The sequence below is a fragment of the Acinonyx jubatus genome, chromosome B3, assembly GCF_027475565.1.
Source record: "Acinonyx jubatus isolate Ajub_Pintada_27869175 chromosome B3, VMU_Ajub_asm_v1.0, whole genome shotgun sequence".
Lineage (NCBI taxonomy): Eukaryota > Metazoa > Chordata > Mammalia > Carnivora > Felidae > Acinonyx > Acinonyx jubatus.
The window spans coordinates 67276035-67288985 of NC_069386.1; the positions used below are offsets into that span (position 1 = coordinate 67276035).

Consider the following 12951-nt stretch of genomic DNA (forward strand, 5'->3'; position numbering starts at 1 on the left):
TTGCTTGATCCAGTAAACAAAACATAGGACAACCAGTTAAATTTGAATTTCAGACAAAAAAACAAACATTTTTTCACTATAAGTATGTCCTATACAATATTAAGCTACCTCGTGACCCAAAAGTAGAGCTGACTGCGTGTTGGGTTTAGTCTTTCAGGAGTTTCGCAGACCAACCAGAATGGTCCACAGAATTTGTATAAGCGGGACTAGAAGATAATCACCCAACAGAACCTCTCTGCACAGCAGTCTGGTTGACATTCAGCCAAGTGACACTAAGACAGCAGCACTGGATGTTCAAACATTGAAATACATACTGGTTGGTAAATAGATGGTACCCTGAGCTTGCCTAGTGTCTACTTTACGCCAGCCTCACTCCCCTCCTGCCATTCCCCAAAGGAACCTCTGTATTTTCCCACAGTTCAGTAACTAAAAGATGAACATAGCATGGGACAATAAGGATGGGCCTGGAGGGCATTATGCTAAATGAGATAAGACCAGAAAGACAAATACCTTATGTTCTTACTTATATGCAGAACAAAAACAAAACAAAAAACAAAAAAACAAAAAACCAAACTCACAGAAACAGAGAACAGATTGCCAGAGGCAGGGAGTGGATAAAGGTGGTCACAACGTACAGACTTCCAGTTAAAAGATTAATCAATTCTGAGTATGTAATGTACAGCATCGTGACTAGAGTTAACAATACCGTATTGCATATTTGAAAGCTGCAAAGAGAATAGATCTTAAAGTTTTCATCACAAGAAAAAAAAATGTGTTGGGGCACCTGGGTGGCTCAGTCAGTTAAGCGTCCGAGTTTGGCTCAAGTCATGATCTCACGGTTCGTGAGTTTGAGCCCCGCATCGGGCTCTGTGCTGACAGCTCAGAGCCTGGAGCCTGCTTCCAATTCTCTGTCTCCCTCTCTCTCTGCCCCTCTCCCACTCACACTCTGTCTCTCTCTGTCTCTCAGAAGTGAATAAATGTTAAAAAAATTTTTTTAATTAAAAAAAATGTGCAACTGTGTGAGGTGATGTTAACGAAACTTGTTACAGTAATAATTTCATAATATATACTTCTTTTTTTTTTAATTTTTTTAACGTTTATTTATTTTTGAGACACACAGAGACAGAGCATGAACAGGGGAGGGTCAGAGAGAGGGAGACACAGAATCTGAAACAGGCTCCAGGCTCTGAGCTGTCAGCACAGAGCCTGACGCGGGGCTCGAACTCATGGACCATGAAATCATGACCTGAGCCAAAGTTGGCCGCTTAACTGACTGAGCCACCCAGGCGCCCCTATACTTCTATCAAATCATTATGTTTTACACCTGAAACTTACACAATACTATATGTCAAGATACATCAATAAAACTCGGGGAGAAGGGAAGGATAGTACTGGAGACACAGAATGTCCTATGAGCCTTCAAATAGAGTTAGGAGACTACAAATTTTGGTCTTGCAACGTGAGTTGTGACATGGTTCCACCTATTAGGACAAAGATTTCGCATTGAGCATATTAAGATCTATTTGTTTTCTTTAAATAATTCCCGTTTGGGGCGCCCGGGTGGCTCAGTTGGTTGAGCATCTGACTCTGGCTCAGGTCATGATAATGCGGTCTGTGAGTTCGAGCTCCGCGTCGGGCTCTGTACTGACAACTTAGAACCTGGAGCCTGCTTCTGATTCTGTGTCTCCCTCTCTCTCTGCTCCTCCCTCGCTCATTCTCTGTCTCTCTGTCTCTCTGTCACAAAAATAAATAAACATATGAATGAATGAATAAATAAATAAATACATAAATCCCGTTTACCACATATTGGTATTGCTTGGGTTGACTTACGCTCCTATAACAGAATCAGGAAATTTAATATTATAGCTAAAAGACTCTTTGTTTCATCTGTTCCTACTCTTCTCCATTCTGTCAAAACACAGTTGATTAAGAAACTGAAGGTAAGCAAGTGCCCACAATCCCATAGCTGGTGAGTGGTTGAGCTGAGAGTGGAAATGAAGGAGATCTCCATCTCTTGGGCTACAGCAGAGATTGGCAAATTGCAAATCTGACCCACTGCCTGTTTTTGAATGACTCATAAGCTAAGAGTGATCTTTTTATTTTTAAATGGTGGGGGGAAAAAAATCAAAAGATGAATGTTTCTTGACATGTGAACATTATCTGAATTTCAAATTTCAGCATCTATAAACATTTATTGGAGCACAAACTCACTCATTCATATTCTCTATGGCTGTTTTGTCATAAGAATTGAGTAGTTACAACAGAGACTATATGGTCCCCAAAGCCTAAAATAATATTTCCTCTCTGGCTCTACACAATAACAACAACAAAATTAATTCATGGCTACATAAGAGAACTTAAAGAATTTAATTGTAGCTCCAGCCCTAATGCCAGTGGCCATTCTGATTTCTGGGTGTCAAATTCCCACCAATTAAATGTTTTAGCTATCACCTCTGCATACTAATAAGAAGCAGCCTACCTATAGAAAAAGGCTGAGGAAAGTAACTTCCTGATGCTAATTCTGCAAATCAGTTCCAGAACTGAAAACAGAGCAGTCCTGTCTAACATTTAAAACTGATCCAAGTATCACACAGCAATACATGCCTCCCTGACCTTACTGTTGAAAGCCTCCCAGAGGAAAGACCTCCTTGCAAGCGGGTGTGGTGATCAAAACTTTTACTGAGTAGAACCCCTTCAAATGGAAATCTTACTTACAATATCAACATTAAAAAATAATAATGATAAAATAAACAAAACATAGGAGTTAAATTGTACTGTCTGAAGAGGGTAGAGGGCTTGGAGGTGAGAAACCTTAGGGCCCAAGGTGTAAAAACCACTGATGTGGAAAACAATCTAAAGAACACAGACCAATTTTTAAAAATTATAATTAATGGAAAACTAAGAAACATGAATATTTATATATTTTATCATATGTTTATGTAATTATTTATATACCAATATAATTTTATATCATATATGATATATATATTTATAAATGCATAAATATTATAAATATGTAAATATATAAGCCATTAAAGCCTGGTTTAGGAAAAAGACCTTTTTTAGGCAGTGATATGAATCACAAGCCTAAATTTACTTGTATTTACAAATAATAATCCCAAGTTTATCTTAAAGAAATGGTCCTTAATATTGGTGGGAGGAGAAGAGGTATAGGAAAAATTATATGTTGGGTAGTGCCATCTATTTCCAAATTGTGGACTATTCTACAATTGAAAACAATGTCAACATCAAATAATAGAGAAATGATTTTTAAAAAAATTTCAGATTTAGAATACATTGGTAGAATATGAGAATGTAGAACATTCATTTAAAATACATCTAGAAACGATATGTAACAATATGGAGGAGCAATGTAAGAGTAATTGATAGAGAAAAAAAGGAAAGAAAAAAAGGAGGAAACATAAAATCTATGCTTGTAGGTTAAAAAAATCTCTCATTTAAAAAAAGCCATATTTTTCTCTGAAAAATACAAAGAAAATTTATCAAATGTTAACAGTTGGTATCCTTGACTGCTGAAATTATGGGTTATTTCTCTTCTTTCAATTTTAGTACATAGTTCAAATTTTCTAAAAGGATTGTGTATGATTTTCGTAATTGAAATAAGTAAAATTAAATAAACCAGAAATACATAGTTTAGCCAATGTGTTTAAAAAAACAGATAAACATTTTTTTAAAAACACAGATGTTTCAAAATCTATTTCAGGGGCACCTGCCTGGCTCCGTCAGAGGAGTGTGTGACTCTTGGTCTCAGGGTTGTGAGTTCAAGCCCCATGCTGGGTGTAGAGATTACTTAAATAAATAAAAACCCTGAAACACACACACACACACACACACACACACACACACACACACACACAAATCCATTGCAACACCTTTAGACCCCAAGCCTCCGGTAGCAGCAAATGCAATTTAGAGTAATCTGACCAATAGATGTCACTGTTACACTGCTTTCATTGACCACATCTCAAGATGCACAACCTAACTTTGGAAGGTAGGGAGACAAAACCAAAAACATTACAAATTTCCATCTCATCTCACAAAAGGTTGTAGATTTTTCATCTTTCAACTTCATTCCAAACCTCCTTTTACAATAACTGGGATGTCAAATGCTTTTCTAAAGTGGCACCCAGTGACTATGCGACTATAATTACGAAAAGCACAAGGTTCACTGGGCTTTCTCTTCTGGGCCTGAACATAATGAACTGGAAGGTATCAAAAGGAATCAAGGACACGAGCTTGCCAATGGGCATTAAAATTAATGGGAAAAAAGGGAAGAGGAAGAGGAAGAAAGGAAGAGAGAGGGGAAGAAAGGAAGAAAGGGAGAAAAAAGAAGGAAAGAAAGAAAGAAAGAAAGAAAGGCCTTTCTTGGATTCCTAATGTTCATCCCATCTCTGAAAAGAAACTGAGAGGTAGAGAAATGTGGTGACAATCATGACAGTCTGGTCATTCTATCAGGCCATCTACAACGCGGAAGGAGCTAAAACCCAGCCTACTGCTTTGTTCACCTGTTAATGGAGCACCTGGAGAGAAAGAAAGGTTTAGAATGTGTCCGGAAGACAGGCTGTTGGCATTGCTCTGGAGATTCCAGAGCCTATCAGTTGGCTAACACATGTTCTCAACTTTTTAGAAAAATGATATTAACATTTGGCAAGCAGCAAACAGGTACTCCCACAACAAGGCAAAGCTGATATGAGGAGAGCACTCTGAAAACATTCAGGTAGACACTAAACACAGTCACTTTCTGGTGCACAAATTTCAGACACTGAGGTATATCTGTTTTCTGCCATGGGCTGATTTTTAGATAATGACCTCCCCACAAAATGCAGCTTCAGCAGTTTTACAAACACAATTTCCATTAAACACATTTCTGTTGACCGCAAAGATCACAGCTCAAGCACAAAGATTTCTACTTACATGGAGATCCAAGTACAGTTCGCTTTTGTTTGGCTTCTCCCTTTCCTCGTGGAGCAGAAATGGACAGGCTGGTCCTGCTCTATAGCCCAGGAACCATGAACTTCCATCCCTGTTGGGAAGGTCTCTACTTGCTGTCTGCTCATTGAAACAGTCCCGGGGGAAGCCCTCGGAGGAGATGCCTAGACAAAACCAGAGAAGACCATCAGTGACACAGTGGCAAGAAAAACACCAAGCCAGCCATATCTGGGGTCTCATATGTGGGCCATTTCATACTACCTCCTACATTTCTTTCTAGGGTGTGTTTTTAGAGTTTGCTTTCTTCCAAAAGTGCCTGTCTTGATTACTCTTTCTGGATCACCACTGACAAAGAATTTAAAACATTTGCCCTCATACCCAATTTAACAAGAGAAGTCTATTGGCTATTCTCTATGGTCACTATCCTTGCTTACCAATCCAGGCCATACAGATCATTCTCTTTCAGAACAGAGTTGGAGAATGAGAGGGAGGGACAGAAGTCGGATGGCCTGAGCTGTTGGTTTCACTACTAAAAGGTGTTATCTGAGCCAAGTCACTAGTCACTAGTGTGGGTGTTCTTATGGAACAGGAACTGCCCCATGTTCGCCTTTATTTCTGGGGACAGAAATATCATGTGTGATGCATACTGGCACTTGGTCACTTGTTGAATGAGTGACACTGCATGAGTGAACTATTTGGGACTCACTTTCCTCTGTTCTGGAATGAGGGTATTAAGCTTGTTTTTACTTAAACTACGTTAGGATGGTAATAGTCAAGGATGTGCCAGGTACTGTTTTCAGTTCTGTTCTTTAACTTTTAAAGTAACGCTATAGGCAGGTAGAATTTGTGCTCGCATTTTAGACAGGGAAACTGAAGCACAAAAGAGGGTAAGCAGTTTGCTCAAGATCATAAGGTCAATAAATGGTAAAGCCAGGTATTGAACCCAGGCAGTTAAACACTAGAAGTCAGGCTCTTAATAACTAGACTATAAGGCTACTGCCTGGCATTCTTGAAATGGCAATACATGTTGTACAACAAAAGGACTTCAGGGTCAAATGGTGTGAGAAAAGCTGCATGCTGTATCCCTTGGAGCCACAGTTCATGTTACCATATTAAAGACCTTGAAACACCCTTTAGTAAAAGAGCTTAGCTCTGTGTGATGGTGTTTTCCAAACTCATCTGACCACAGAATCCATTTAAAGGATACCTGTTAAGCATGTTGGAAGTCTCTAGTACTCCACTGGAACATAATTTGGAAAACACTAGATTAGATCACCTCTAAAGTCTCACACAGCTCTCAAGTTCCTAGGCCTCTCTTAATTCCTAGTGAGCAACCTTGGCAAAATATTAAGCAACTAGGCAGAAGGGTTTAGGCTCGGTGTACTAGGCAACAGAGATCACTACTGGGTATATGATGGGGTATATATTACACATAATTCTTGTAATAGTGTCTCTTTGATAGTGGCCCAAAGCCAGCCAACCACTTCTGCCATACTGAAAACTTGACGTACAAGTTACTTGAGCTGAGACTAAGTTGGCTAGCAAAAGGACTGTGGGGTAACACACTTATTCTTTACATTAAGGTAGAATTTTAGAAGAAAGAAAATTTGAAAACAGCCAAGGTTTTGCTTTTTGTTTGCTTGTTCAGTTGGTTGGTTTGCAATCACACGTCAAAGGGGAAGGTGACCCAGGTCACAGTGTCTCTACAGTTGCCCTCTGGCAGACTGTTGACAAAACACTTTTCTGTAGCTACCAAGAAAATAAGAATTCAAGACCTCAGGCATCTCCTCTGCAGACACAGGGTGTCTGGAAAGGCATAACCAGGCTCTTCCTTCATTTAGAAAGAGGGTCTTTTTCTTCACCCAGCCTCACCCTTTCCACATGCCCCTTGCAACCTACTCTCTAGACAGACCATCTCCTGGGCTTTTGCTTAGGGCCTCACGTGCTGCAGGTGTCCCCACTCCTCTCAGAAGTCACAGAAAAGGGCTACTGCCTAAAAGAACCTCAGAGAGGAGCACTCTGCTAAGCACCTCCCTCCCCTTTATCCTTATAGTGACCCTGAGAGGAAGGTAGTGCTGGCTGTGCTTTACCAGATGGAGAGATTAAAAGCTCCATTTAACTTCCGTTTATACGGCTCATCCCTCTCCTAGAATATTTCTGTTTAAACCTGGCAAGAAGGAGGAAATCAACCTCTTTAAATGTATTGGTGTACTCTGAAATGTGTTAATTACTAATCACATCCCTCTTTTAAAATCCCTCCACTTTTCATTTTTTTGGGGGAGGGGAGGATAGCTGATGACTTTGGAGAAAGTTTACACAGATTAATAAAACACCATAAAACATAATACGTACATCACAAACAACATAATATGCAATATCTAAGGCAAGACAGCCACGTCATCAAAGGCACATTGTCTGGTGACTGGAAGTTCATCATTTAGGTATAAGAGAGCGATAAAGTCCCATGACAGCATGATGGACCCAGTGTCCTTGACAAAATGCAGATGCACACACAAACACACTCCCACACCCTGCAGTGGCTAACCAGCGCTTCGTTAAGGTGCGCAGTGCAGCCCAATTCACTCTCTATGCAGAGGATAGACAACATCAAGTTTAGGCACAAACAATGAAAAATAATTTCGTTTTGGAGATAATTTTTAAAAAGCCAATTTTTTAATGTCTAATATCTAACCAGACAATATCCCTAAGAAGGAAATGCACAAGCTATAAAGGTGACACATAGTAATTTTGGTCAAGATCAGGACGACAGGAAAGGACCAAGGGCAGAAATAAGTAACAAAACTGTTATTCTCAAAAGTCTGACAAAATAGGTGCAAATGACAAATTCACCATTAGAAAGGACATGACAAACTTACAGAGCAAGTCTTTGAAGAGAGAGGTTTAATAATACCAACACAAGTTTTTTGAACAGTCAAAAATAAAGCACATGTCCATATTGATTGAAAATGGTAGTGGCCACATTACTCTCTTCAACTGAATAAATGTAATAAAGAGAGAAAAATTACCTGAAATTAGGTAAGTATATTACGTCAAATAGTCAAATGTCATCTTATTTTATGACACAAATAGATTTTGAGGTGTTAGATGTTCATTGGACATTTTGCAAAAAGCTTAAAACAGTCTCCTCAACTCAATTATGTCTTTCCCTTCCATGTGCATATTATAAGTCTGTGTTTTAATCAATATTTGCTGGCTGTTTTGTTTCTCAAAGACATTTCAACAGCTTGATGAACCACACATGCACACAGGTTAATTCTACAGCTGACCGCTGTTAATACAACATAGAGCACAGTCACAGTACAGGAAGGGCAACTTACCTTGGGACCACTTTGAAAGTCTGTGCTTTTCCCAACCATTCAAATGATGAGCTGCACTTCCTGATGCTAACCTACAACATCAGACTGGGGTTTTGCTGTCAATTATCAACACAATAGAAGCAGACAGAAAGGAAAGGTAATATGCCATTTAAAACTGGAAGCAGTCTCCGTAGCTCATCTTTCCAAAATGGAGTAAGTGTCCCTACCCGAGGTACATTGGGTTATTGTTCCCACTTCTTCAGTTCCTCCCCACATTACAATTATGCACCCAAGGCCTTGTCTGGTTGCCTTTGTAGCTCCACCCATTGGCATAGACGTTGTATATTTGCCCTGGTCCATGGATGTTGGACCTGGCCTTGTGACTTGCGTTAGCCAATTGAATGTGGGCAACGGGACAAGATGCAAATGCTGAGTCAAGGCCTTAAGAGGCATTTCATGTTCTCCCCTCTTGCTCTATATTCTGCCATCAGCATGAGATAAGCACATGCTAGGGAGCCCAAATTAGACACACAGAGAAGACCCAGACATAGTCCTGCTGCCTGGAACCAACCCAGATCAGATCAAGTGAACTTCGGCCAACCAACTCTTAGGACGATGAATGAGAACAATAAATAGTTGCTGCGAGCCATTGAGATTTGGGGTTTATTTACTGAAATAGCTGCACAATAGACTATCATCTGTCCCCACCAGAAGCACTATATCTGTTAAAAACTTTAAACCCGTGCTCGCTTCGGCAGCACATATACTAAAAACTTTAAACCATTTCAGCTGAGAGGGCTTAATGACTACAATATATATTTTGTAATTCCTACTAAAAACAATTATTCAATATATCAGGTTTTTAGAAAATCAAGCAAAAATTCATGGCATATCCATTTCCTCATTCATACCAAGATTCACACACAAACTACATCTCATTAGAAAAATTAACCTGGGGCGCCTGGGTGGCTCTGTCAGCTAAGCATCTGACTTCAGTTCAGTTCATGATCTCATTGTTCATGAATTTGAGCCCCGCATTGGGCTCTCTACTGTCCGCTTTGGTTCCTGTCTCCCTCTCTCTCTGCCCCTCACCAGCTTGTGCTTTCTCTCTGTCTCAAAAATAAGTAAAAAAAAAAAAAAACCATAAAAAAAAGAAAAATTAACCTTACTTAGCTGGTATTGTCTTTGATTATCTAAAGAGTATGAATATATGTGTGTATATAATAGATATATAAATCCACTTCCAAAGAGAAGTTTGAAAACATATCATATCATCAGATCTGGACAAAAGTCCCTAAGGAACAAAATCACAGTGCCTTTCAGCCTTCTCCTTCAATTTTCCTGTCACACTGAGCCCTCACTTGACAGCAGTGATGAAGTGGTTATATGCTTCCAAAAGGAGAAGCGGGGGAAAAAAACCTTAGCCTGAGACTCTCATGAGTTTTTGTTCCTATGCTACAGTTCCCAAGGCCATCCATCATACTTGACTTAAAATAAATTCAAAGAGGTGAAGTTTCCTCAACCGTGAATATCAGAACTGATATGTAAAGGTAGACAGGTTGTCTTCCGTTATGTTATTCAAACATGTACTTACAAGCAAGAGAGACAGCAATCTAGATGTGTAGCTAATGGAAAGTGACATCGTTAAGTACTTGTAAAGAGGGTGTAGGCCTGTGTGTAATTATTCATGCCTTTATCTAGGAAGACAGAGCTTTGGCAAAAATATAGTCTCATGGCTGGTATCTATCAACTTGAGATCAACACTTCCCAAAGGCACAGATGCCCCATTTTCATTTCTTATGATGTTAAATGATACAATGTCACTAAGCAGATAGGTAGCTATAATTCTGAGAGAGCACCTTATCTATCCATCCCAGCCTCTAACTCTCCTGATGAGAAGTACACGGAGGGAGAATATACGAGCAAGGGCAGACAGGTGGAGATGGAAGGTGGACAAAAGCAGGGGAAGGCTGCGGGCAGATCAGGAAGTAGGAAGGAATGGGCAGTAGGCTGTATCAATTTCAGAATCTTTGAGGAAAGCATCCATATCCATCAAACAAATGCAATGTCTGAATTTCTAAAGTTATGCTTAAATTCAAAAGAAATGAAATAGAATTCAGAATTAGAAGGGATCTTGTATATCTCCTATCTGCTCATTTTACACTTGAGGAAACTGAAACCCAGGAAGATTGTTATCTCTCCAACATACCCACCTAGTGACAAGGCAAAGCTAAAATCCAGGTTCCAGGGAAATCTTTTATGTTATTTAGAGAAGGACATTATTGCTGATCCACAGATTCGAATATTGGGGTTTGAGTAAGAAGTAGATATGAATGGTTTGACAGATGGTGTCAAATTCTGACTGTGACCTTTACTAACTGTTTGAACTTAGTGGCATTACTAAACCCCCTGAATCTTTACTTCCTCATTAATAAAACAAAAATAATAATAACATGCCCAATAGTGAGCTGTGTTCAAAACTGTTTTCTTCTAGGAAACTTGACCTGGGCTGGGGGTGACAGACTGATTGGGGATGCAAAAAATCCCTGCTTTAAGAAAAGAAATCTGTATTCAGAGGGTACATTAAACATCACATACTCATGTTAAGGGCTTTTTGTTTGTTTGTTTGTTTTTTGTTTTGTTTTTTTTTTCTGTCCAGAAAAATAAAGAAAAATTATGCTCATAAGGATTCACAGTAGCACTCCAATGCAGCAAATCCCAAATCTGCTTAAGTCCTAAAAATAGAATTCATGTCATCAAATGCAAAAGCTCCAAGTAAGTGGCTGATCATCTCCCAAAAGAGCAGCTCCTCAGGGCATTTCATAGACATCCAATGACACATCATCCCTAAAGTCAAACACATGAGCCTAGGGCCATGAATGAAACTATTTATAGGCATTGCTTTAAATCATGTAGCATTTTAAGGAGGTATATAAATATATATGCCTATGATTATTATTACACTAAATTCTATGATCTCTTCCTGCAAAGAATACCGATGTTAGATGAGAGACAAACATTGCTGAAGTCAGGAAACTCATTTGTGGCTATTAGTTATGCTGAATATTTTAATACCTGAAAAACAGGGGTGTGTATTTAAAGTAGCACAAATAATGCTGAGTCACTTTGCTTTAGAACGGATAGAAGAAGGTAGGAACAGATGCTTCTAAACAAGGTTTGGTGCAGAAGAGATCAAGAAAAGATCACATTTGGAAGTTTGTAGTATTCCCAGAGACATTAAGAACCTCTGTGCATTCTCAGGTAGTAAATGCTAAGGAAATTAAATGCTGGTACTTCAAATGCCTGAGTTATCAACCCATTTCGGTATGTTTGATCGTAAGGAATAGACTTGCTTTTTAACAAAAACTACTATTGAAATGAAGAACGAGAATGAAATTTGAATCACATTTTTCTGTTTTATGTCACATTGTTCCAGTTATTATAAGAATGGTTACAGCAATGAGGAACCCAACTCTTGAAGAGATAGGACATAATTACTAATTGTCTTAACATCTGAGGGGCATGTAAAAAAAAAAAAACAACAACTACAAAATACTAAGGCTTGGATTATAAAATATATAATGAATAATTTTTTTTTAAATCTCTTTCTAAAACGAAATAATCTCAGGAGTCACAAAACGTGAAGATACATAATAAGACTGAGACGGAAAAAAAAAGGCACAGATGCCAAATTAAGGGTAAACATTTAAGAGATTAAGAACACAATAGGACTTTGAAAATCTTGGCAAACAAAGCAAGAATGAAAAAGCATTTGGTTATTTCACTTATATTATCAAAAGGAGAAAACATACTGATCCTTCAGGGCTCAAGATTTTTCTGATGCTGGGCCACCGGGGTGGCTCAGTGGGTCAAGCCTCCGACTTCGGCTCAGGTCATGATCTCAAGGTCTGTGACTTCCGGCTCTGTGCTGACAGCTTGGAGCCTGGAGCCTGCTTCGGATTCTGTGTCTCCCTCTCTCTCTGTCCCCCCACTCACGCTCTGTCTCTGTCTCTGTCTCTGAAAAATGAATAAACCTTAAAAAAATTTTTTTTAATGATTTTTCTGATGTTAAATTCTGAGAGACATTGCTGCATAATACAGCAATTCCCACCTTAGCCTTAGCTCCAGCCAGCTGTTTTGACCCACGACTGACCTCACAGAGCTAACGGCGCCAATCCAGTTGTCTACCAATAGCCTTTGTCCTTTTAACCAGAGATGTTTGGAAATTATCTTGACCGATCAATGATTTGAAACTAAAGCGACGAGTTCCTCAACAGTGCTAAATAGTGGCTGCCCTGAAACAGCCAGATTCTTAAATGGCCCCCTTTTGCCAAGGTGTCTTAGGCAACTGGTTTTCTACCTCCCTTCCTCCACCAGTCCTTAGTACTAAGGAGGAGCCCTACACTGTAGCCCAATAACGTTAGCTGAGGCCTGATTTATCACTTTCTCTCCCCACAAATCTATTTTCTTAAGGGGGAGTAATGTCCTTCGTATGGGACATTTACTATGTGTCACACACTTTACATACATTACACATTATTGAGAATCTTCACAATAATCATGCAAGGTCGGTTTAAAGTAATCCCATTTTAAAGATGAGACAAGTAATGAAATAGAGAAGTTAACTTTACCGAGGGTCGTGCAGTAAGTAGGAAAACTGGGTTCTGAACCCAGAGCCTAGCAT

The 12951-nt window shown here is 39.2% G+C and overlaps 1 protein-coding gene across 3 annotated transcripts in view; it reads right to left on the reverse strand.

Annotated features, from left to right (window-relative positions):
* FMN1 (formin 1) overlaps positions 1–12951 on the reverse strand; it is a 428640-nt gene that overhangs the window by 309088 nt on the left and 106601 nt on the right. For 2 of the 3 annotated variants that reach the window (XM_053224212.1, XM_027066877.2), the window contains one exon: positions 4936–5114. The exons of the other annotated variant lie outside the window; for it this stretch is intronic. In XM_053224212.1, coding sequence (XP_053080187.1) covers positions 4936–5114 — 179 coding nt within the window. The remainder of the gene's footprint in view (positions 1–4935; positions 5115–12951) is intronic. 3 annotated transcript variants of the gene reach the window in all.